This window comes from Trichomycterus rosablanca, chromosome 9, assembly GCF_030014385.1.
Source record: "Trichomycterus rosablanca isolate fTriRos1 chromosome 9, fTriRos1.hap1, whole genome shotgun sequence".
NCBI lineage: Eukaryota > Metazoa > Chordata > Actinopteri > Siluriformes > Trichomycteridae > Trichomycterus > Trichomycterus rosablanca.
Window position 1 is genome coordinate 1112238 of NC_085996.1, and position 21343 is coordinate 1133580.

General features: G+C 43.7%; 1 protein-coding gene and 1 long non-coding RNA gene across 3 annotated transcripts in view; one reads left to right on the forward strand and one right to left on the reverse strand.

The window, feature by feature from the left end:
* LOC134320210 (integrator complex subunit 7-like) overlaps window positions 1-21343 on the reverse strand; it is a 24551-nt gene continuing 3208 nt past the window's right edge. Inside the window, exons 1-21 of one of the 2 annotated variants that reach the window (XM_063001538.1) lie at window positions 20013-20664; window positions 19822-19899; window positions 16554-16683; window positions 16257-16403; window positions 15913-16050; window positions 15407-15453; window positions 13667-13866; window positions 12402-12524; window positions 12180-12297; window positions 10977-11111; window positions 10198-10295; window positions 9424-9663; window positions 7912-8049; window positions 7124-7330; window positions 6835-7029; window positions 6557-6660; window positions 4740-4808; window positions 4512-4644; window positions 3431-3529; window positions 1862-2047; window positions 1-942 (exon numbers count right to left, since the gene is read on the reverse strand). In XM_063001538.1, the coding sequence (XP_062857608.1) occupies window positions 667-942; window positions 1862-2047; window positions 3431-3529; window positions 4512-4644; window positions 4740-4808; window positions 6557-6660; window positions 6835-7029; window positions 7124-7330; window positions 7912-8049; window positions 9424-9663; window positions 10198-10295; window positions 10977-11111; window positions 12180-12297; window positions 12402-12524; window positions 13667-13866; window positions 15407-15453; window positions 15913-16050; window positions 16257-16403; window positions 16554-16683; window positions 19822-19837 (2799 nt within the window). In that variant the 5' untranslated portion in view covers window positions 19838-19899; window positions 20013-20664 and the 3' untranslated portion in view covers window positions 1-666. Of the gene's footprint in view, window positions 943-1861; window positions 2048-3430; window positions 3530-4511; window positions 4645-4739; window positions 4809-6556; window positions 6661-6834; window positions 7030-7123; window positions 7331-7911; window positions 8050-9423; window positions 9664-10197; window positions 10296-10976; window positions 11112-12179; window positions 12298-12401; window positions 12525-13666; window positions 13867-15406; window positions 15454-15912; window positions 16051-16256; window positions 16404-16553; window positions 16684-19821; window positions 20665-21343 lie in introns of those variants that run through there. The other variant, XM_063001537.1, reaches the window with a different exon arrangement.
* Window positions 11012-12573, forward strand: LOC134320215 (uncharacterized). The gene is made up of 2 exons (XR_010013616.1): window positions 11012-11088; window positions 12431-12573. It is a non-coding gene; the product is annotated as an uncharacterized LOC134320215 (long non-coding RNA).

Sequence of the window (21343 nt, forward strand, 5' to 3'; positions counted from 1 at the left end):
TTATTATTATTATTTATTAGAGAAATAAACAAAGCAACGAGGGGACTAAGACTAAACACGACAGGTACTAACTAGGGACGAGGAAACAAATCGGCGTACATGAAGAACACGGCAGGAATAAACTGCCGCGAACGATAAACGTAGAACGTGAGGAATAAAACACAATGAACACCATGAACAGAATAAACTAATCTAAACCCTATGCTAATGCTAAACGCTAAAAACACGGTGGTGTGCCAGCGCGTAAGACCAGACCGCTGTGCCATCCAGCGTCTGTACTTTTTAATTACAGTTATAAAAGATTTGCAAGACAATGTGAATCTTGGCTGTGCTATCGACCGGCTGGAAGCCCACACAGGCGGTCGAGGAAGTTACAATTAAAATGAATCAGAATAAAAAAAGAAGCTTTTGCAGATAAAAAAAAGGCAGTTTTATTTACATTGTTTTGCTTCTGCCTCTGTTTTTTTGGATTTCGGGTTTGCGGATGAGAAAATGTTTATTTATAAAGGAACAGACGCTCAGACAGACGCCGCACCTCAAATAAACACACAAACGTGCCGAGGTGTTTCATAAGAATATCACAGGTCCGTCAGAGTCTGCTTCCCGAGAGCCGGAGTGCCACGCCCACCCAGATGTGAGCCGTGCCGAATGTATGTAGCGACGCGCTCACTGGAAGCGAGCGGCGATGTTCCGCTGGGCCGACGGAGCCCCGGCCTGCTGGTGGCGGAGCTGCTGCGAGTACGGATCCTCCATGGACTTGACGCTGACGGTGCTCTTGGGTCCGGTCTTCCACTGGACGCCGCTTTCGTCCACCACGCTCGCCTCCACCGTCACGCCGTGGCTCCCCAGCACCGAGAAGTTGAGCAGGAACTGGGTGCTGAAGTAGTCGTTGTGCGGCTCCACGCGCTGCTCCATCTCGTTGGACTTGGACTCCAGAGGAACCTGCAGGGCGACAAAAGAACTGACCACTCACGTCTCCACGATGCACTAACATTCAGTACAGACTGGTAATCAGAAGGTTGCTGGTTCAAACCCCACCACTGCCAGGTTGCTGCTGTTGGGCCCTTTAGCGAGGCCCTTAACCCTCAATTGCTTAGACTGTATACAGTCTCAGTATTGTAAGTCACTTTGGATAAAAGCGTCCGCAAAATTCCTACAATGTAAATCTAATATGGACAAAAGTATTGGGACGCCCCTTCTAATGATCAACTTCATGTGTTTCAAGCACAACAGTTGCTAACAGGTGTAATAAATCAATCATATTAAGGAAATTATATGTTTCCAGCTTTGCGGCAACAGTTTAGGGAAGGCCCTTTCTGTTCCAGAGCCACGACCTCAGCCCCACTCAACAGGTCTGACATGAACCGGAACATCGACTGATCAATCAGCCTTCTCAGAAGATCACACAGACGTCACTCTATTTTAATACCATTTGTTTTGCTCTTGGTCAGGTGTCCAGATACTTTTGGCCATGTAATGTATCCTTTGTGAACACCAAGCCCACAGTGAAGTATGGTGGTGGTAGCATCATGCATTATAAAGAGCTGCTTCTGGCTCACTGTGCATCACTGAAGGAAACGTGAATGGACCCGAACATGCTGCAAAAGTAAAGCACAAGATTTTGGAGTATGACTATGGGCATTTGTTCCTTTACAGTCAGAAAGAGTAATCTGAGGTGAGGTCTGAAGTCTGGCTTTCAACCAACATTCCAATTCATCCCAAAGACGTTCAGGGGCAAAGTCATGCTAAAACAAGCGAGGGCCTTTCCCAAACTGTTGATTCTGTACACTTGTACGTAATTCTGGCTGAGAGATGCGTGTATCTACAGTACCGACATCATGAAGAGACGCGCGACCCTCACCTTGAAGTCGGGGGTGGGTTTGGACTGCAGGGCGGAGCTGACGTTCAGGCACACGGCCTGGATCTTGCGGAAGAGACCGGGCGTGGAGCCGTGCTGGATCACGCCCTCCACCTTCAGGGTGAGCTGCTGGGTGTTCTGCACCGGGATGGGCTCGCTCGGGGTTCGAGGGGACGGAGACAAGGCCAGCTAGGAAAACACACACACACAGGAAATTACATCACAGATTCTCGTTATAATACATAATAAAGATGGAAAATAAAAGGAAACCAGCGGTTTGGCGTAGCGGCCTGTTACAGGAATATCCTAAACAGGGCGCCGATCAGTCACAGGGCTCTGTCCGTCCCCTCCCTTTCCTCAGGCAGCCAGTCGTGTCTGTGTAGACGCCAGGCCGGCCCATAGCACAGTTGAGATTCGAACCCGGATCCCAGCAGTGGTGGGCTAGAGCGGGCGACCCACTTTTTTTTTTTCAAGCAACCCACATTTTGTCCAAGGTTTTTTTATGTGACCCACAAACGATGCATCTTTCTCTCTCTCTCTCTCTCTCTCTCTCTGTACAATCTGGTCTCACTGTGGTTTACAAGATAAAATAAGATAAAATAAAGCCTCCACAAGGGGTGACCCACTTTAAAAAAAATTAAATAAAAAGAGCAGTCTGCCTGAAAATAAGTGGGTCACAGAGAATAATAATAATAATAATAACATTTAAATAAACTTGTACGTGAGCGCCCCCTTGTGGAGGATTTATGTTACATCTCGTAAACCACAGTGGGACCAGATCGTACAGAGAGATAGAGTACGATGCCTTGTTTGTGTTGCCTGGGTGGCGTAAAAAATCGTGAACAAAATGTGGGTCGCCTGCTCTAGCCCACCGCTGCTGGGATCCGGGTTCGAATCTCTGCTGTGCTACGGGCCGGCCGGGCGTCTACACAGACACGACTGGCTGTCCGAGGAAAGGAAGGGGACGGAAGAAGCCCTGCAATGGATTGGCGCCCTTAAGGGTTTAGGATATTCCTGCCTTGTGGCCAGCGTTTACAGGTGGACCCAAACCCACTGCAACCCTGACCAGGACGAAGCGGTTGATAAAAATGGAATGAGTGAGTTGATGTGTGATAGTGTGTTGCTTAGTATTGGATCGACACCCTGTCCTGATATTTATGACCCTTTTATTAACCTTATCAAAAAGCTTTATCCTGGTCAGGGTTGCGGTGGGTCTAGAGCCGAGCCTAGCCGAACAGACCAGGCAGAAGGTGTGAAAGCAAACAGAACAGAGCATGGTTTAATGGAATGATTTAACCTAGTGGTCAAGGTACTGGACTAGTAACTGCCAGTTTGTCACTGTTGGGCCCTTAAGCCTCAATTGCTCAGACTGTACACTGTCACACTACTGCTTTGGATGAAGAGCGTCTGCTAAATGCCAAAAATGTAAATGTAAAGGGTGATCAGAAGGTCGCCAGGTGGCCACCACTGGACCCCTGAGCAGTGTAATCGCTTGCACTGTGTTCTGTCCCTTTATATAAAGGCGTGTGTGAAACGTGACGGCGGTAGTGGACAGACGGAGCGGAGAGCCACCTTGATGCTGGTGGACTGAAGCTTCTGGAAGAAATATCTCTGGAAGCTCAGCGGCACCTTCAGCAGGGCGATGACGGCATCGCACAGACAGTTGGTGTGCTACAGAGAGACAGGACAGAGAACACCGGGCATCAACACCAAACATCAACACCGGGCATCAACCGGAGAAAACCACGATAAATCTGCTACATACAGTATGTGGTCAAAAGTATCTGGACGCCTGATAGTGAACTTGTCGGACATCCCGTTTCATAAACAAATGCTATTAAAATAGAGTGACTGTGTGACCTTTTGAGCTGGAACAACATCCACTCTTGAGAAGGCCTCTCACAAGACTTTGAAGTATGTCTGTTGGAATTTGTGCCCATTCAGTCAAAAGGTGACAGCATTTGTATTTGTACAGCTGGGCACTGATGATATGTTGGTGTTCCGATTCATCCCAGAGCTGTTGAGTGGGGCTGAGGTCGGGGCTCTGCGCTTTTCTTAGTTCTTAGTCGTGCTGGAACTGGAAAAGGACCTTCCCTAAACTATTGCTGCAAAGCTGAAAGCATATAGTTTCCTTACACCTGTTAGAAACTGCTGTGGCTGAAACTCAGATTAGAAGGGGCGTCCCAATACTTTCGTCCATACTAGAACCGCAAGTGCACTTTGGTTCTAATATGAACAGGCACAAATTCCCATACACAGACACACTTCAAAGTCTTGTGAGAAGCTTATATGAAGGAAACTACATGCTTCCAGCTTTGCAGCAACAGTTTAGGGAAGGTCCTTTCCTGATCCAGTACAAAGCGAGCTTTATAAAGACATGATTAAAAGCTCTGACCTCAGACCCACTCAACAGCTCTGGGATGAACCGGTACATCTACATCAGCGCCCAGCCATACAAATGCTGTCTTATTTTGTTTGAATAGGGACAAATTCCCACAGACACACTTCAAAGTCTTGTGAAAAGCCTTCTCTAGGTCGGCTGTTGTTCTAGCTAAAAGGTCACACAGAGGTCACTCTATCATAATACTGTTTGTCAGGCATCCGAATACTTCTGGTCACACAGCGTGGGTTTAAACGCCGTGTCTGTGTTTACCAGGTAGGAGACGGGAGGGTGTTTCCTGCTCAGGGCCTCCACCTCCTCCAGGACCAGGTTGAACACAGCCAGCATCCCGCGCTCGTACTTGCTCTCGGCCTGAACCGAACCCGCCGCCCCGAAGTCCTGAAAACTGGGACAAAGACAAACAAACAAACAAAGCAGTCAGTGGTTGAACTGGAACCTTGGTTCTGCGTGACGGGAGATGGTTACTGGTTCTGTTGGTACCTGGCGCTCTGAGGGTCGAGTATTAAAGCTTCAATCACGTAGGAGATGAGCAGGCAGCTCTGCTGTTGCCTGGGACGCAGGTTAAGGAAAATCTGTACAGTAATTTAACAGTTCATTAAGTACATTAGTTAGGAATCGTCATGCATTGGAACTAAATCTAGTTTAGGTGGGACTGGGGTTGCAAATTTCACCTGTTTCTTAACCTAGTTCAGTCTACACTAGCCCAGAAGTCTCGAGTTGGAATCTCAGCTCTGCTATCAGTCACGCTGCCCCTTCTAATCTGCACAGACACACAACATGTGTAGCTGTGTGTATTTGTTCGATTCGCAATGCCATGTCAGCTGCTATTGAGTTTATCACAACTGAATAAAATGTTCCATCATTAGCTGCGTCCGGAATCACATACTTACAGAGTACGTACTAGATTGGAGGAAGTATGCACTACTCAGCCGGTAAAAAAGTACATACTCTCAGTACAGAAGTGTACAGTATGCACACAACACCGCTACGTACTACATCCGCCATCTTACCAACATCAAGTGATGACGTGATGACGTAATATCACCATAGTTACAGACTCATTACAAACCCCACTTACCAAAATTTTAGATATTTATCGTCTTTTTGTTATTTATTCGTCTTTAAAATTTTTATTTTATTTATCTTACTTACACTTGTGAACAGAGGACTCCGTTTTCCGCTATCTTTCTTGTTTCTTATTACGCTTCGGATGCCTACGCAGCTCCAGTTGCATTATGGGATACATTAGCGGACCACAAGTGTGCATCACTTGCATACTCAAACATGGCTGCCCAAGAGGTACGTCATCCGGGCACTTCTCGCGTACCTCTTTGTGTATACTACGTATTCGGACATACTAACCGCTCTCGCGTCCTCATTTCGCGTACTATTGAGTATGGAAGTATGCGATTCCGGACGCAGCTATAGTGGGGACAATATGTTTTTTTTATAGGAATTAAGAACTTAATATGGATTAGGGCACGTTTTTTCAAACCCAGAGAAGCACGCTAGCACACCAGCGCCGAGATTCTGAACTCCTTGGTTTGAAACTCGGCATTGCCACCGGTCGGCTAGGCGTCATCTAGTGGCCACAATTGGCAGTGCCTGCAGCAGACACTGGGTGGGGTCTTCAAACGCTGTGTAAGGACCCTGATTAGCAGATAGAGAGGCGTCTGTGCAGAATGAATGGGTGAAAGAGGGTTCCGCTAAGGGCTGCCCGCAGGTCGGAGGAGGCGTGAGCAGCAATATACCCACCTCGACTGCAATCAGGGATCCACCAGCAGCGGAGGACAAACTGACTACACTAAATTGGGAAAAAAATGCATCAATAAAATAGAAAAAAGTAAACAAGAACTTGTAAACAAGAACTCTTCCTTGTGGAGGCTTTACGTTACATCTTGTAAACCACAGAGGGACCAGATTGACACAGTTTTTATTAATTAAGTGTATTTCGTTTTCTGTTTGATTGCATGAAAAGAGGGAAAAGGCTCAATTAAAAACAAACAAAACAAAAAAAAAAATCGATCAGCTTTTCCCCCTGCAGACACACGCGCACTTTCTGACCGCTTCTTTTCCCCAACCAGCAGCAGGTTCCCACACGTAAGATATACGCAGTGCTGGTAGCACAGAGCACAAAGAAACATCCGCGAATGAAGCAACGTCACCCCCCAATACAGCACACAGTAACAGCACATCCAAGTGGGTCGGGACGCAACCAGAAAATCACTAAACAACATTCACCAGCTCTCAGTATCATAACTCATTCTCTCTTAACATCAGTGCAGCAGAAAGGATACAGCTCGACGTTTCTGAGCGTGGCCGAGTCGGCGTCAAAGGAGGACTGGTACAGGTCAGAGTAACGTCCGGCCAAGCTGCGGAATTCATCCATGCAGCGCTTCATCTGCACAGGAGCAAGATAAATAAATAATAATAAGAAAAAGTCACAAGAGAACCCAGACGTCCTCAGATGAGGACCAGGAACTATGAGGTGTGAGAATAATCATAAGGACACAATGATGTCACTGGTCAAGACTGATAAAAGAGTAAAAAATAGCCAAACGGAATGCGCTCGTACCTGCTGGGAGATGCGGCCGCAGCGCTGCAGCTCGTTCCCGGAGGACAGCACCATGCTGGCGGCGATGGCAGGCGGAGGGCTGGTCTTCAGGCTGTTACAGGTACAGACCAGCTGAGCCAGAGCCTGCAGCATGTTGATGCGCAGCTTCACGAAGTCACACTGGAACGTCAGAGGACTCAGGGGGGTGCTGGCAGCCTGGACGCACACAAACACATAAAACCATGTCAAGTATTATTTTATCACCATGCACAGTGTGCGCTAATCCACCTCTAGTCCCTCAGACGCTGACCGTGAGAGAGGTGAAGCCTTTCTGGTAGGACTTGAGGGCCTCGGTGATGGCGCTGACGGCGGCGCTGTAGTCTCCGTCGGTCAGGCCGCTCATGCAGCACTCGGCCTGTGAGAACTCCATCAGCGCGTTCAGCCAGAAGTAGAAGTGTTCGGAGGCGACGCGGGTGCGCAGGTTCCGATACAGCTCACCGGAGAACTCGTGGCAGCCCTACGACAACGAAAAGACGCGACGCCGGTCATGGCACGGCTGGTAGCATCAGAACTGTTAACACGAGGCAATAATTTGTGTTGGAAACGGGGGTGGCACAGAGCTGGGAGGGGTGGTCGGGCAGGGTTTAACCTTAGTGCCTCTTAGGTTCCAGCTCAAGTGGTAAAGGATTAAAATAAGGGCATAGTGTGGCTTTCGGTGTGAGAATCCACCACTAGCTAGGGGGAAAGAACATGCCATGGGGCAGGTGCTAGTGTGCAGCTCTCCTCAGCCAGCCTGTGGCTGGTCCAAGCGGCATAGGTGCTGCAAAAAGGGAATTGGAAATGACTAAACAGAAATGAGTGATGAGCAATCGAGACTTACAGTACTGTGACAGTATACAGTCTAATCTATTGGGAGTTAAGGGCCTTGCTCAAGGGCCCAACTGTAACAACCTGGCAGTGATGGGGATTGAACCAGCGACCTTTCGATTACTAGTCCAGTACCTTAACCGCTAGGCTACACCTGCCCTCATTTCCATCACATCTGGGTACTCCTAAACACAAACACAGAGCAGGTCCAGTCCCGGGTGAGGAGCTCACCATGCGCGAGGCCTGGCGGGCCACGCGGTACACCGTCCAGCCGTTAGCCGAGGCCTCCAGCTGCTGCTGGATGACGGATTTGGCCTCGGCGCTCAGAGACGCCTGACTCGCCACGAACACCACCGTCGCCAAGCACACCTGAAAAACACCAGAGACCACAGAACTGCATCACTGACCACGAACAAAATGTCCATCTCGGGCCAGACAGCCGGGGGCGCAATTACACAGGGGGCGGTGAGCCCCCTCCCACAGACACGCCCAGTATCAAGACCTGAGTGACTTTGATAAGGTTCGAATCATGATGGCTAGACGATTGAGTGGAAGCTTCTCCCAAACAGGCGTGGGAAGTACCCACAGGCAGCGGTCCGAGGAGGGACGAGTCGCAGGACAAACCGCAGACATGTTGCTGGTCCACCGAGACGGCATGCAGGCTGGTACATAGAGACGAATCCACAAAGACTCGCAGCTGTAATTGTTCCCAAAGGGGCTTCCCCAAAGTGTTGAATTAAGGGTTTACTGCAGAAGGGCCATTCCACTGAATGGTGTAACTGGACTGCATTCACATTTAGCAGACGCTTTTATCCAAAGTAAACAGTCTAAGCAGTTGAGAGTTAAGGGCCTTGCTCAAGGGCCCAACAGTGGTAACCTGGCAGTAGTGTGGCTTAAACCAGCAACATTCTGATTATTACTCCATTACCTTAACCATTAGGCTACAACTTAAGTACTCAGAATGTGTTTTGGTCGAATCTCAGGCACCTTTGTTCATTTCTACAAGGTTTCTAAGTGGAAGATGAGCTACATATGAGTAACAGGACGGTAACTGGAGTTTTTAACCTAGAATTAGTAAATACACGGAATATAGCAGCATGGAGAACATGCTAAAGCACGAGAACACCGAGCACAGTCTAGTGGTTTATCACAAAATGTGTTATTAAAATAACTAAGAATAAATGGAGGTAACAGGAATGAACTTGGAGATGAATCTTCTCAGTTACAATATTATCAAACATACAGGGGGAAAAAGGGAGAACCTACTAATGCTCTTTCTGTGAGCTTCAGTAGACACAGAGAATGTACATTTATGTTCGAAATGTGACCTGATCGATGTGATTATTTCCACATTTTTTTTATCAGAAGGATGAATATGTGAGGGTAACAGGACTGACTGAGTGAAAACCTGGGGACGTGAGTAAAACATGGATTTTAAACACATTATTCTACATTTCTTATGGATAAATAAAGATTAAAAACATCGATGGGATCTGGAGTCACCAAATACTGCAGGAAAAAAGGATTTCTGACAGGTTTTACTCTTATATTTCATTCTAAAGTGTCAGGTAAGAGAGAGGGGACGTGAAATAAAAAAAAATACTATTTTTTCAGTCTTGGGGGGGTTTTTAATGAACGTTTTAAATTATATATCCTAAATTTGCAATTAGATCAACGTGCAGGACACTTTACTCATATAATGTCCTGTTGACGGAAACGGCACCAATACCCCTTAACACTAACCAGTAGTTCCTGCTGTTGATCCGAGCTCCTGAGGGTGGCGTTCCGGTACAGCTCCAGCAGATCTCCCAGCATGCTCTCTCCCAACACGGGCAGCTGGGCGACGATGGCGGCCAGGGCGTGACAGATGACCACGCGGGCCGAGTCGCAGGCGTGGTGCAGCTGGGACAGCAAAAACTCCACGGCCACCTGACTGAGGTGGGGACGCGCCCGCAGCATCCTCACCGTGCACGTCATCGCCGTCTGAGAGGCGGAGAGAACGCGGGTTAGGTCACGTGACACGCAGAACCGCCGGTTTAACCAAACTTACTACCGAAAAAAAGTTGGGACGGGGTGCGATCCAACAGGGGTGAGCCTGTATAGTCTAATCTAGTCACACACTATATGGACAAAAGTATTGGGACGCCCCTTCTAATTGCTAACAGGTGTATTAAATCAATTATAATCAATTATTATGCTTCCAACTTGGAAGCAGCAGTTTAGGGAAGGCCCTTTTGCCCCTGTGCACAAAGCGAGCTCTATAGTCCTGGATCCAGCCATACAAATGCTCTTTTGACTGAATGGGCACAAATTCCCACAGACATAGTCAATAAAGCCTCAGTCGACGTTCCGGTTCATTCCAGAGCTGTTGAATGGTGGAGCTCAGGGCTCTGTGCAGCTTTTCTTCATGTCTATATAGAGCTCACCCATGCTGGAACAGGACAGGGCCTTCCCTAAACTGTTGCTGGAAAGTCCGACACAGCACAGAACACACACACACACACACACTGGACTCACTTTAAGCGTGGTGTGTGCTGTAGCGCTGTCCTCCTGGCTACACAACATCAGCAGTGATTCCATCCCAATCATCGTGTTCTGCTCCAGCTCCACAACATCTGCACACACAAACACACACAAACATCTGTATAGATTCACATTCACAATATGGCTAAAAGTATGTGGTCACATGACCATGACCATGGTTCCCTTTCAAATGACTGGCCAAAAGTATGTGGACAATGAGCTTGTTGGACAGCCTCCGCTTTGTGTGTGTCTGTGGGGATTTGTGCCACAGACTGTATACTGGATAAAAGCGTCCGCTAAATGCCAAAAATGCTGTTTTGTGACATTTTCAAAGCTTCTCCAATGAGACGAAATGTTTGATACAACATGGTAAAAGCGATTTAGACCGGACGAAGGACGCTAAACGTGACTTATTGCAGTAAAACAGCGAGTGAGGAATGTGATTAGTGGAGGAACTTATGAGCAGTAATAATGAAGAGAAGTTTAGTGCTCCTGTCTCCTTCTTTTACTACATTAAACCACGTTAAGCTTTATTCTCAACCAGAAGCGTTTTAGACTCTGGGAGAAGCTGATTCTGATTCTCACCATTTCTCAGAAGCTGGAGCTGTAACACAAGTTTAAAAGTGAAACAGGGAGGAGAATCCAGATAAACACAGATACATGTGGAGCTGTAACCCTGGATCTGACGCTTATTCCACACTGATGCAGATTCAGCTCAGATTCACACGCTGGCAGTTTAAATGAAATCGTCTCAGACCCGGTCCTGTGTCTACCTTTTTCTGGACAGGAGACGGCGATGTTAGCCAGCACGGTGATGCCGTGGGCCGCCACGGCCAGGTCGCTATGGTAACAGCATTCCTGCGCCAGCTTGACAAGGTCGGTGAGGTGAGGAGCCGGAGAAGGTTCACCTGAAAGAGAGGAGAACATTTATACTCTTTATTGTGCCCTCACAAAGTGAGGTCCATACACAATACTTATAATAAGAGTTTCCATAAAAGCTGGGACACTTTGTAAAATGCAATAAAAACATGAATATGTGATCCACAAAGTTGAATCAGTTCATCTGGACACAAGTTTGTTGTAGAGATACGTTTCGTCACTCAATCCGAATGACTTCTTCAGACTGAAGAAGTCATTCGGATTGAGTGGCGAAACGTATCTCTACAACAAACTTGTGTCCAGATGAACTGATTCAACTTTGTGGATTTGTGTACCTGGATTATTGAGCATGCATCAACAAATGAATATGTGATGTGTTAATTATGTTGAATCTTTATTTAACTGGAACAAAGGAGAAAGAAAAGATTTCTAGTGTTTTCACCTATCAACTTCATGTTAATATCTTGTGAACACACTCAAAAAAGTTGGGACAGGGGTGTGCTCCCCCCTGTGTTCCATCGGCGTTCCTATTACCGAGACTTTTTAATGCTTTGGGAACTGAGGACACTAATTCTTGCAGTTTTGTGAGAGGATTTTGACATTGAGACTTGCAGGCAGGCCAGTCAAGCACACGCACTCTGTGTCTATGAAGCCACACGCCTGGCATCGTCTTGCTGAAATAACCATTTGCTGAAATAAGCATTTGTCTCAACTATTTTGACAAATATGGTGAGCATAGGGGGCATGGAGGCGCAGATCAATGACAGTCACAAACAAAGGCGCCTTGTTAAACATTAATTCGCTCCAGGTGGAAGCGCTTGTATTATGGTTTCTTCCTAACAGACTTCCTAACACTTTGTGCTCATTTTGGCTAATTTGGGGTGTCGAACTTAACCTCCCTGGATGAGCGAGCCACCCCAAAGGTGGCGTTTGGATCCACACTGACCACGGGCAGTGCCAGGTTGTGGGGTGAGGTGCCGCTGGTGTATTCAAAGAATCCAGACAACCACCAAACCACTGATACATCATACATATTTTATTTTGTGCTTTGATGTGGTTTCTGTATCAAGAGTGGGGCGTGTGTGGGGGATCTTTACCTGTGGGGGGGTTAAAGTACTGCTTGATGGCGATGGTTCCAGAGAGAGTCGAGAGGACCGACGCCATGCCCAGTTTTACACCATTGTACGGGGTACTGAGGGCACACTCGCACAAAATCTACACACACACACGCACAGGTGAAACGTGAGTGCTAACGGCTAATCAAACCTCTGCTTTGTATAAAAGTGTGTATTATTATTATTCTGTGTGGCCGTTCTGACCTGGATGTTCTTTCTGGTCCACATGTGAGGAGCTTTCTTGGCGAGCAGCTTCAGGTCCTGGATGGCGAGACGTTTCACGGCCTTTCTCGCGTCGTCCTTCAGATACTGCAGCAGCAAATCGATCTGCGGGAGAAATAAAACCGTCCGTCATTATTAAATACATGAAATATTACTGAAGCACTGAAACGTCTTGATTTTATACACAACTGATCATTTTCTACCTTTTTTATAAAGTTTTCTCCATACAGTGTATTAATAAAATATAATAATTTCATTTCATCTTCAATACGGTCACTTGATTCTGGTCAGGGTTGCAGTGGGTCCAGGATCAATAAAGTTAAAATGGATTTAAAAATATATTACAAATAATAAATGATTAACTAAAAATATAATTTAATAAATTAGAACAATTATGAATAATTTATTATTAACAATGTAAATAACTGTTATTAAAATATATAAATAAAATAACATTTAAAAAGAACAAATTAATTTCAATTTAAGAAAGTAAATTAATCAGAAATGTAAAAGTTCAAAATAGATCAAAAAATATAGTTAAAATAAAATGAGTTACAAATGACATTTTAATAATAATTAAATACTAACAATTAAAATTTATAATAATAATTTAAATTAAATAAATTAATCAGAAATGTAAAAGTTTAAAATTGATTTAAAAAATATATTAAAAATAATAAATATTACCTAAAACATAATTTAATAAATTAATAAACATTTAATACAATAATAATTTAATATCAAATCAAATAAATGTTATTAAAATATATAAATACAATAACACTTAAAATAATAATTTAATTTAAATTAATCAGAAATGTAATTGTTTAAAAGAAAACCCAGAATTTAAAATCTTTATAATCATATTCAACCAAAAAAATCCCCAAAAAGATGCCAAAATAAATATAATATAAACATTTGATATAATATTAAATATATTCAGATTACTCAATGCGGCAACTTCCACAGTAGCAGCCGAAAGGCATTCTTGATATGCCAGATTAAAATCATTATTTTATGTGTTAAATTAAAATCAGTCGTATTTAAACGGACAGAATCTGTTACTGTTGTCCATATTTAACCACTAGAGCAAAAATGTCAACCAGCCAAACATTTCATTCTGTTCCTATAGAAAACGTATTACTGTATACACGTATTAATGTCAGTGTGCAGACGTTACTGATGTTATCCAGAGATGATCAGGCCGTTTCTGTGATAATGAAGTCTGAGAGCAGAACAGGACTGACCTGTTTTGGAATGTGCATGAGGGCAGAGATGGACAGCTGGGTGAAGGTGTGCAGGGTAACGATCACCATGGGCGTGGACGGGTACGAGGACACCAGCTCCTGCAGCAGCTCCCTGCTCCGAGAGGCCAGAGCTGCGTCGTGATGCATGTACTGAAGCATCGGGATCAGCTTCAGCTTCAGCTCCACCGGGGTGGCCAAACCTGGGCACACACACACACATGCACACAGACACACACACACAGACAGACAGACACACACACACATGCACACAGACAGACACACACACACACACACAGACACACGCACACAGACAGACACACGCACACAGACACACACACACAGACAGACACACACACACAGACAGACACACGCACACAGACACACACGCACACACACACAGACAGACACACACACAGACACACACAGACACACACACACACAGACACACACAGACAGACACACGCACACACACACAGACACACACAGACACACACACACACAGACAGACACACACACAGACAGACGCACACACACACAGACAGACACACGCACACAGACACACACAGACAGACACACGCACAGACAGACACACACACAGACAGACACACGCACACACACACAGACAGACACACGCACAGACAGACACACAGACAGACACACGCACACAGACAGACACACACACAGACAGACACACGCACACACACACAGACACACACACAGACACACGCACACAGACACACACACGCACACAGACACACACACACACAGACACACGCACACACAGACACAGACACACACAGACAGACACACGCACAGACACACACACAGACAGACAGACAGACACACACACACACACACAGACACACACACAGAGACACACAGACAGACACACGCACACAGACACGCACACAGACACACGCACACAGACACACACACACAGACACACACACACAGACACACACACACAGACACACGCACACACAGAGACACACACACACAGACAGACACACGCACAGACACACACACACACAGACAGACACATACACACACACGCACACAGACAGACACATGCACAGACACACACACAGACAGACACACGCATGCACACACACACAAACACACACAAAGACACACAAAATTATGCAGTTTATTAGAGGGCTGGTGCAGATATGCCACATTGCTTTTATTGCATGCAACTGAGTGATAAGGGCCTTGCTCAGGGGCCCAACAGTGGGGCTTGAACCAATAACCTTTCATCAATAATCCAGTACCTTAACCACTGAGCTACCACCCCCCACGTCCTATAGTTTGCTAATGGGAATTTTTAATTGCTGCAGTAATTGTGAAACACTGAGGTTGGTGGGGGGGTCAGTATTTTGGAGAAGAGATATATACTATATATGTATACTGTACCAAAAACACTGTTATTCAAAAATACACATTATTTAATGCCCCATTCGATGGTGAACACATGACACACCACTGAGTGTAAGACTCCTGTATTTAAGGGTCGATTCAGCGGATCTGCTCAGTTTTTATGCCTGATTCCAGGCTTGGGAGCAGCACTGAGAGTGCACTGACAAGTGCACCCCGTAATGACTCTGCCGTTTTAGCCACCCACCACCCTCAGACAACACCAGTAGTCGATAGCACCGTTGAGATTCGAGACACCACCTGAGTGCCAAGTGTGAAACATTTTAATCATCTATATAATCATTTACAGCATGAATAATCGTTTACCTTGAATCATTTCACTGATTTTGTTGCAAATTCCAGCTGCAAAGTCCCTGAAAAACAGAAAATCATTCAGCTGCAGTCAAATCCAACCACAACAACAACAAAAGCTCAGAAATAATTCATAACTGTTGTTTATTTACAATTAGATTTCTTCATTCTGTCAAACGCTTCTATCTAAAGTGCTCACAACTGGGACAGGATCCAATCCAATCCAATCCAATCCAATCCAAGCAGCTAAGGGTTAAGGGCCTTACTGAAGGGGCCCTGGGGCCAGCTGGGGTTCAAACCCTCAGCCATCTGATCAATAGTTCAGTACAATCGTCCATCAATATGGATGGACTAGAGTAATCACTCCCATCAGGCAACTGAAGATTAAGGGCCATTCTCAGGGGCTCAACAGTTTAGGAAAGGCCCTGTTCTGTTCTAGCATGACTCTTCCCTATGTGCACAGGTATTACCAATGCTGGTTTTTCAGTATGTGAACAGTGCAGAAATCTGAGAGCTTGTACTTGGACTGGGATGAGAAACTGGCCGCTGCGAAGATGGCAGCCTCCACCTCAACGTTGTCATGGGAGTCCAGGCTCTGGCGGATGCTGTGATGGGCGTTCTTCCTCTCGGGAATGATGGACGCCAGGCTGCCCAGCATCCTGCAGATCAACATGAATGAAGACGTTTGTCATCATATGTACAGTAATGAGCCAAAACATTAAAGCCACGCCCTTCCAAAAATGCACACGGCAATGCCACACCCACTGCTAACAAGCGTTTGAAATCAGTATGTTATGTGCTATAGCTTTGCTGCAAGAGTTTAAGGAAGGCCCTTTCCTGGGGCATAACACGTTGCTGTGCACACCTGAGGGTGATGGCTCTGGCAACAGGATCATTGCTATGGATGACAGAAAAGATTCGTTTCACAAACTCGTCCACGTTTAGGATCTTCTCCAGATGTTTCTCGCTCTGCTGCGTCACTTTCAGCACACACAGCCGCAGGAAATTGTTCCTGAAAATAAGGAAGGAGTGGGTTTGAGTTCCCCATGTAACACTGAGCTATAAGAATATAATAATGATTAAGATTCACATTTCCAGTTTATCTTTTAGTGATTTTATTATTAAATTTGTAAGTATGAGCTACAGGAGACTAAATACGTACCCAAGTCTGAATATGTCGGCCAGTTTGAGGAAGGCGGAGTTGATGAGGATTGGGAAGGGATATTTTTGGAAGAGTTTGGGAAAGAGGACCACGGCTTCACACTGTTCTCCCAGTTTGCAGGATCTCAAGCCTGGGTTTAAAGACAGCAAAGAAAAATGAAGTACAGTCATGTTCCACATACAAGACTTTAACAATTACTGAAACTATTTAGCTGATTTCTTACAGCCACATCATATTGGTCATATTGTTCTAGTTTTGTTCATGGCTTTGAAGCCCAGTACCATCTCCAGTGCTTTTTTTGATTTTTTTTAATGATTTTTATTAACTGCACAATAAATAACATTAAAGGACATTTTGGTGTAACACGATGAATATGGTAAAATGAGAGCTGATCTATTTTGTTGTTCCCTCAAGTTCATGGCCTGAACTAGGCAGTGTGGCTAAAGTTTTATATTTTATTATCATCCTTAAATAATATTATAACATAGCATATACTATGTTCAGTATGATGTTATTTCTATGATATTTTAGAAGTGTGAAGTTTAGATACTGTATTAAAAGGAAATCTATGATTTCATCCTATTAAAGAAAAGCGCTGGTAGATACAGTAGTGTTCAAAAAAATAGCAGTGATTTTAAAAAAGTGAATAAAGCACAAAATCATTATAATAACTTTTATTTCCATAAATGCAAACGCACTGAAAATACTACACTTTCAATTCTAAATCAAAACATTAACAAAATTTTGCCAGTTTGTGTTCATCCTTTACAGAAAGTTAAGAAAAATGAATGTTAGGCTGTTGAAAAAAATAGCAGTGCAGCATTTTTCTTTAAAAACTCAAAAAAATGTATCTATAACATGAAAAAATGTTTGAGGTTTCACTTTACTTTAAATTACTGAACTAATATTTAGTGGCAAAACAATTGTTTCTGAGATCTGTGTTGCATGGAGTCGACCAACTTCTGGCACCTCTGAACAGGTATTCCAGTCCAGGATGATTAGACGACGTTCCACAGTTCTTCTGCTATTTTGGGTTTTGCCTCAAAAAAACACGTTTCAGATTTCAGCCCACAAGTTCTCTCTGGGATTGAAGTCAGGGGATTGGGCTGGTCACTCTATTACCTCAATCTTGTTTGTCTGTATCCAAGATGTTTTGGGTCATTGTCATGTTGAAACACCCATTTTAAGCACATTTCTTCTTCAACATAGGGCAACATGATCTCCTCAAGTATTCTGATATATTTAAATTGATCTATGATCCCTCGTATGTGATAAATAGGTGTAACACCACGGTATGAAAAACATCCCCATATCATAATTTTGTACCACCATGCTTTACTGTCTTCACAGTGAACTGTGGCTTGAATTCAGTGCTCGAGGGTCGTCTGACATACTGTCTACGGCCACTAGACCCAAAAAGAACAATTTTGCTTTTACCAGTCCACAAAATGTTCAGCCATTTCTCTTTGGACCAGTCAATGTGTTCTTGGCAAATGTGAACCCATTCAGGACACGTCTTTATCTTAACAACGGAACTTTGCAAGGAGTTCTTGCTGGTAAATCGGCTTCACTTAATCATCTTCTGTACTCACTGGTAACTTCAGATGTTCCTTGATCTTTCTGGAGATGATCATTGGCTGAGTATTTGCCATTTTGGCTATTCTTTGATCCTATCGAACAGTAGTTCCACGCTTCCTTCCGCATCTTTCAGGTTTTGGTTGTCACTTCAAGGCATTTGAGATCATTTTAGCTGAGCAGACGATAATTTGCTGCACTTTCCTGTATGTTTTTCCCTCTACAATCAACTTTTTAATCAAAGTATGCTGTTCATCAGAACAATGTCTGGAACAACCCATTTTACCCAGTATTTCAGAAGGAAACGTGCTATGACCAACCTGTGCAACATTTGCCCCCCTCCTAAATTAAATAAGGGCCAAAATTGACATTTGTTCTTCTGCAGAATGAATGATTTCACCAATTGAACTCCTCACTGCTATTATTTTGAACAAGCCCCTTTCAATCAATGCTTCAATTACTCAGAATGAGTGGCATGCATGTCCTAATTGTTGGGTTTGTTTTGTTTTCATTACTCTACTACACTTTCAAGTAAATTATTTGCTATGTAGAAATATCACTTCTACTAAAAACAGTGATTCATCAGGTTAATGGTGTTGGACTGCTATTTTTTTTTAACACCACTGTACTCAGCCAGAACATTTTTCCATGCTTCTAATTCACTGTGTTGTCATTGATGCTCCAGTGTTTGGGCTGTTTGCAAGTGTGTGGTCATTATACCATTATACCTTATTTATTTCCTTTTTAACTTCTGCAACATAATCTAAGGCTGTATGAAGTGTTGTACTGGTGACAGTAATTAATTCTGAATTGCCATTAAGGAACGCAGCTGCAGTAGCAGACATAATACAGCGCTTGAAGCAAAAGCAGTGTGTTGGACAAGTATTACTAGTTAAACACAGTCCAAATATTTTAAGATGGGGATCTGAGGTTGCTTGACTTTGGGTGATACCCACAGATTCTAAAAATACATTTGGAACGGCCTGAAATTAGTTGAATTAAAATGTCTTTATTTGTTATATATACATATACACGTGTACAGTACAACAAAATTTGTTCTTCGCATATCCCAGCTTTGGAAGGCTCAGAGTGCAGAGAGTACAGAGCAGAGAGGGTTAAGGGCCTTGCTCAAGGGCCCAACAGTGGCTGCATGACGGAGCTGGGATTCGAACTCTCAACCTTTCAGTTGATAGCCCAAAGCTCTACCCATTAGGCTCCCACTGTCCCAAAAATTAGCAGTGTGGTTGTAGTTTTATATGTTTTTCACTCCTAGAATGACCTGAATTGGGAAGGGTGGCTGTAGTTCCTAAAATTATCTTCTTTACTTCTTGATGATGAACTGAACTGACTTTTGAGGAATGTTCAGCACATTTAAGACGTCTCAATAAGACTCAAGTTTAACATAATTAATATTAAATGATAAAGTTCTGCTCTGCGTGGTGTACGGAACACTGTGAAATTACTGCCCATTCCAATACATTTAGCATTGTTATTATTTGGCTAACTCTTTAAATTATTCCTGCTTTTTAAGACTGTATATAATAAAAAATAGCTGCACAGAAAATGAGTTATTGCACGTGTACACGAACACAAAATGAAATAATGAGCAAAATGATATTAATTTATAATAAGGCAATTTTGTAATAGTTAGCTAGGTAGCAGCTAGCTCTGTTAGCATTGATAAACCGCACACCTTTGTCCAGCTCCATGAGAGCAGAATTAGCATCCAGCTCCTGTTCTCCATATCCAGCCTCCGATAAGAACGACCGCGCTGTAGAGAGAGACATTTCTATTCACAATAAAAATATAAATTCTTTAATTTTGTTTACGAGACTTTAAAAACTAGCTGTATTGATGAGTTACACCGGGTTGTTACTTTCCTACCCGTATTACGGCATATGCATAACAGGAGCGACGATTCGCTGGTAGAGTTAGAGTGAAGAATATAAACCAATCATTGCACCGAATGCAAAACTGTTAGCCAATCCGAGATCGGAGGCGGGAGTTGTCGCAATACAAGTGTGAATACACAGTATGTAGACTGCACGCTTTCTGTCAGTTTCTGTGTGGAGCAGAAGAACAATTATAAGCTTTTTATTAGGAACACCTATCAGAAATGTACATTCAGTGATTACTGTATAAGCTACAGCTAGTATACAGATGAACTTTGTGGATATACAGTTACTGACTGTAGCCCACCTTCTGTTCTGTTAAACTTTGTCACCTACTGTACCCCATTTATCAATAAAAATGATGTTCTGGTAAAAAAAACAACAACAAAAAAAACAGTTGTGTTAAGTTGTGTAAAACCAGCTCTGTCAGGGTTTGTGTTCATAATAGAGAGTCTGGTACATTTAAACAGGATTTTAAAATGCCAACAACACTGCTGTACCTGTTGCACTTCTATCAGAATACCTACTTAATTACCATGTTATTACTATGTTAGTGTTATTGCACTGGGGGTAACAATGTACAGAGCAACAAATGGACTACAGTCATTAATTGTATAACCACAAAGTTCATCTGTATGCTACATCTTATCATAAAATATTAAAAAACCAGATAGGTCTTCTTAATAAAATGCTTAGTGAGCTCAAAACACACATTATGCATCAAACACCACTGGAGAACTCAGGCAAGACAGAACAAACACAACAATTAATAACTAATAAATTATTTCACAAATATTCAACTTTTTTATTTGTATTAAATACACTTCTAGTTTATGCGGATAGATCCATTTCATATTTAGGTTTTTATTTCTACATTATGTTTTTTTTAATTAGTACTTAAATATAAACAAAAACATGTATGGTTATCAATAAATACATGCTTATATATAACTATAAAGGGAAAAACATTTTAGATACCACAACTAAATTAAATTAGTACTTTGTTCAGGGACAATTTGTGGTTGCATGAACTTTTCACTTGTGGGTGGTTATTGAACTGATGTGTTTTCTACTGCACAATACCCTATGGTACATTATTAAATCTATAATCCCAAACGTAGTGGTTGTTGTCATTGCCAAATGGCCCTACACTTCAGTGCCTGTGATAGCCATCCCACCCACCCAGGACACAGACTGTACAGGACAGTAAAAACTCGGTCTAGCAGGCTGAGGAACTTCTATACACCTTGGTTAATCTTGAATCTTGAAAGAACAGCTTCTTCCCCAGAGCTGTGACCTCCATGACTCCCTCTGTACACCCCT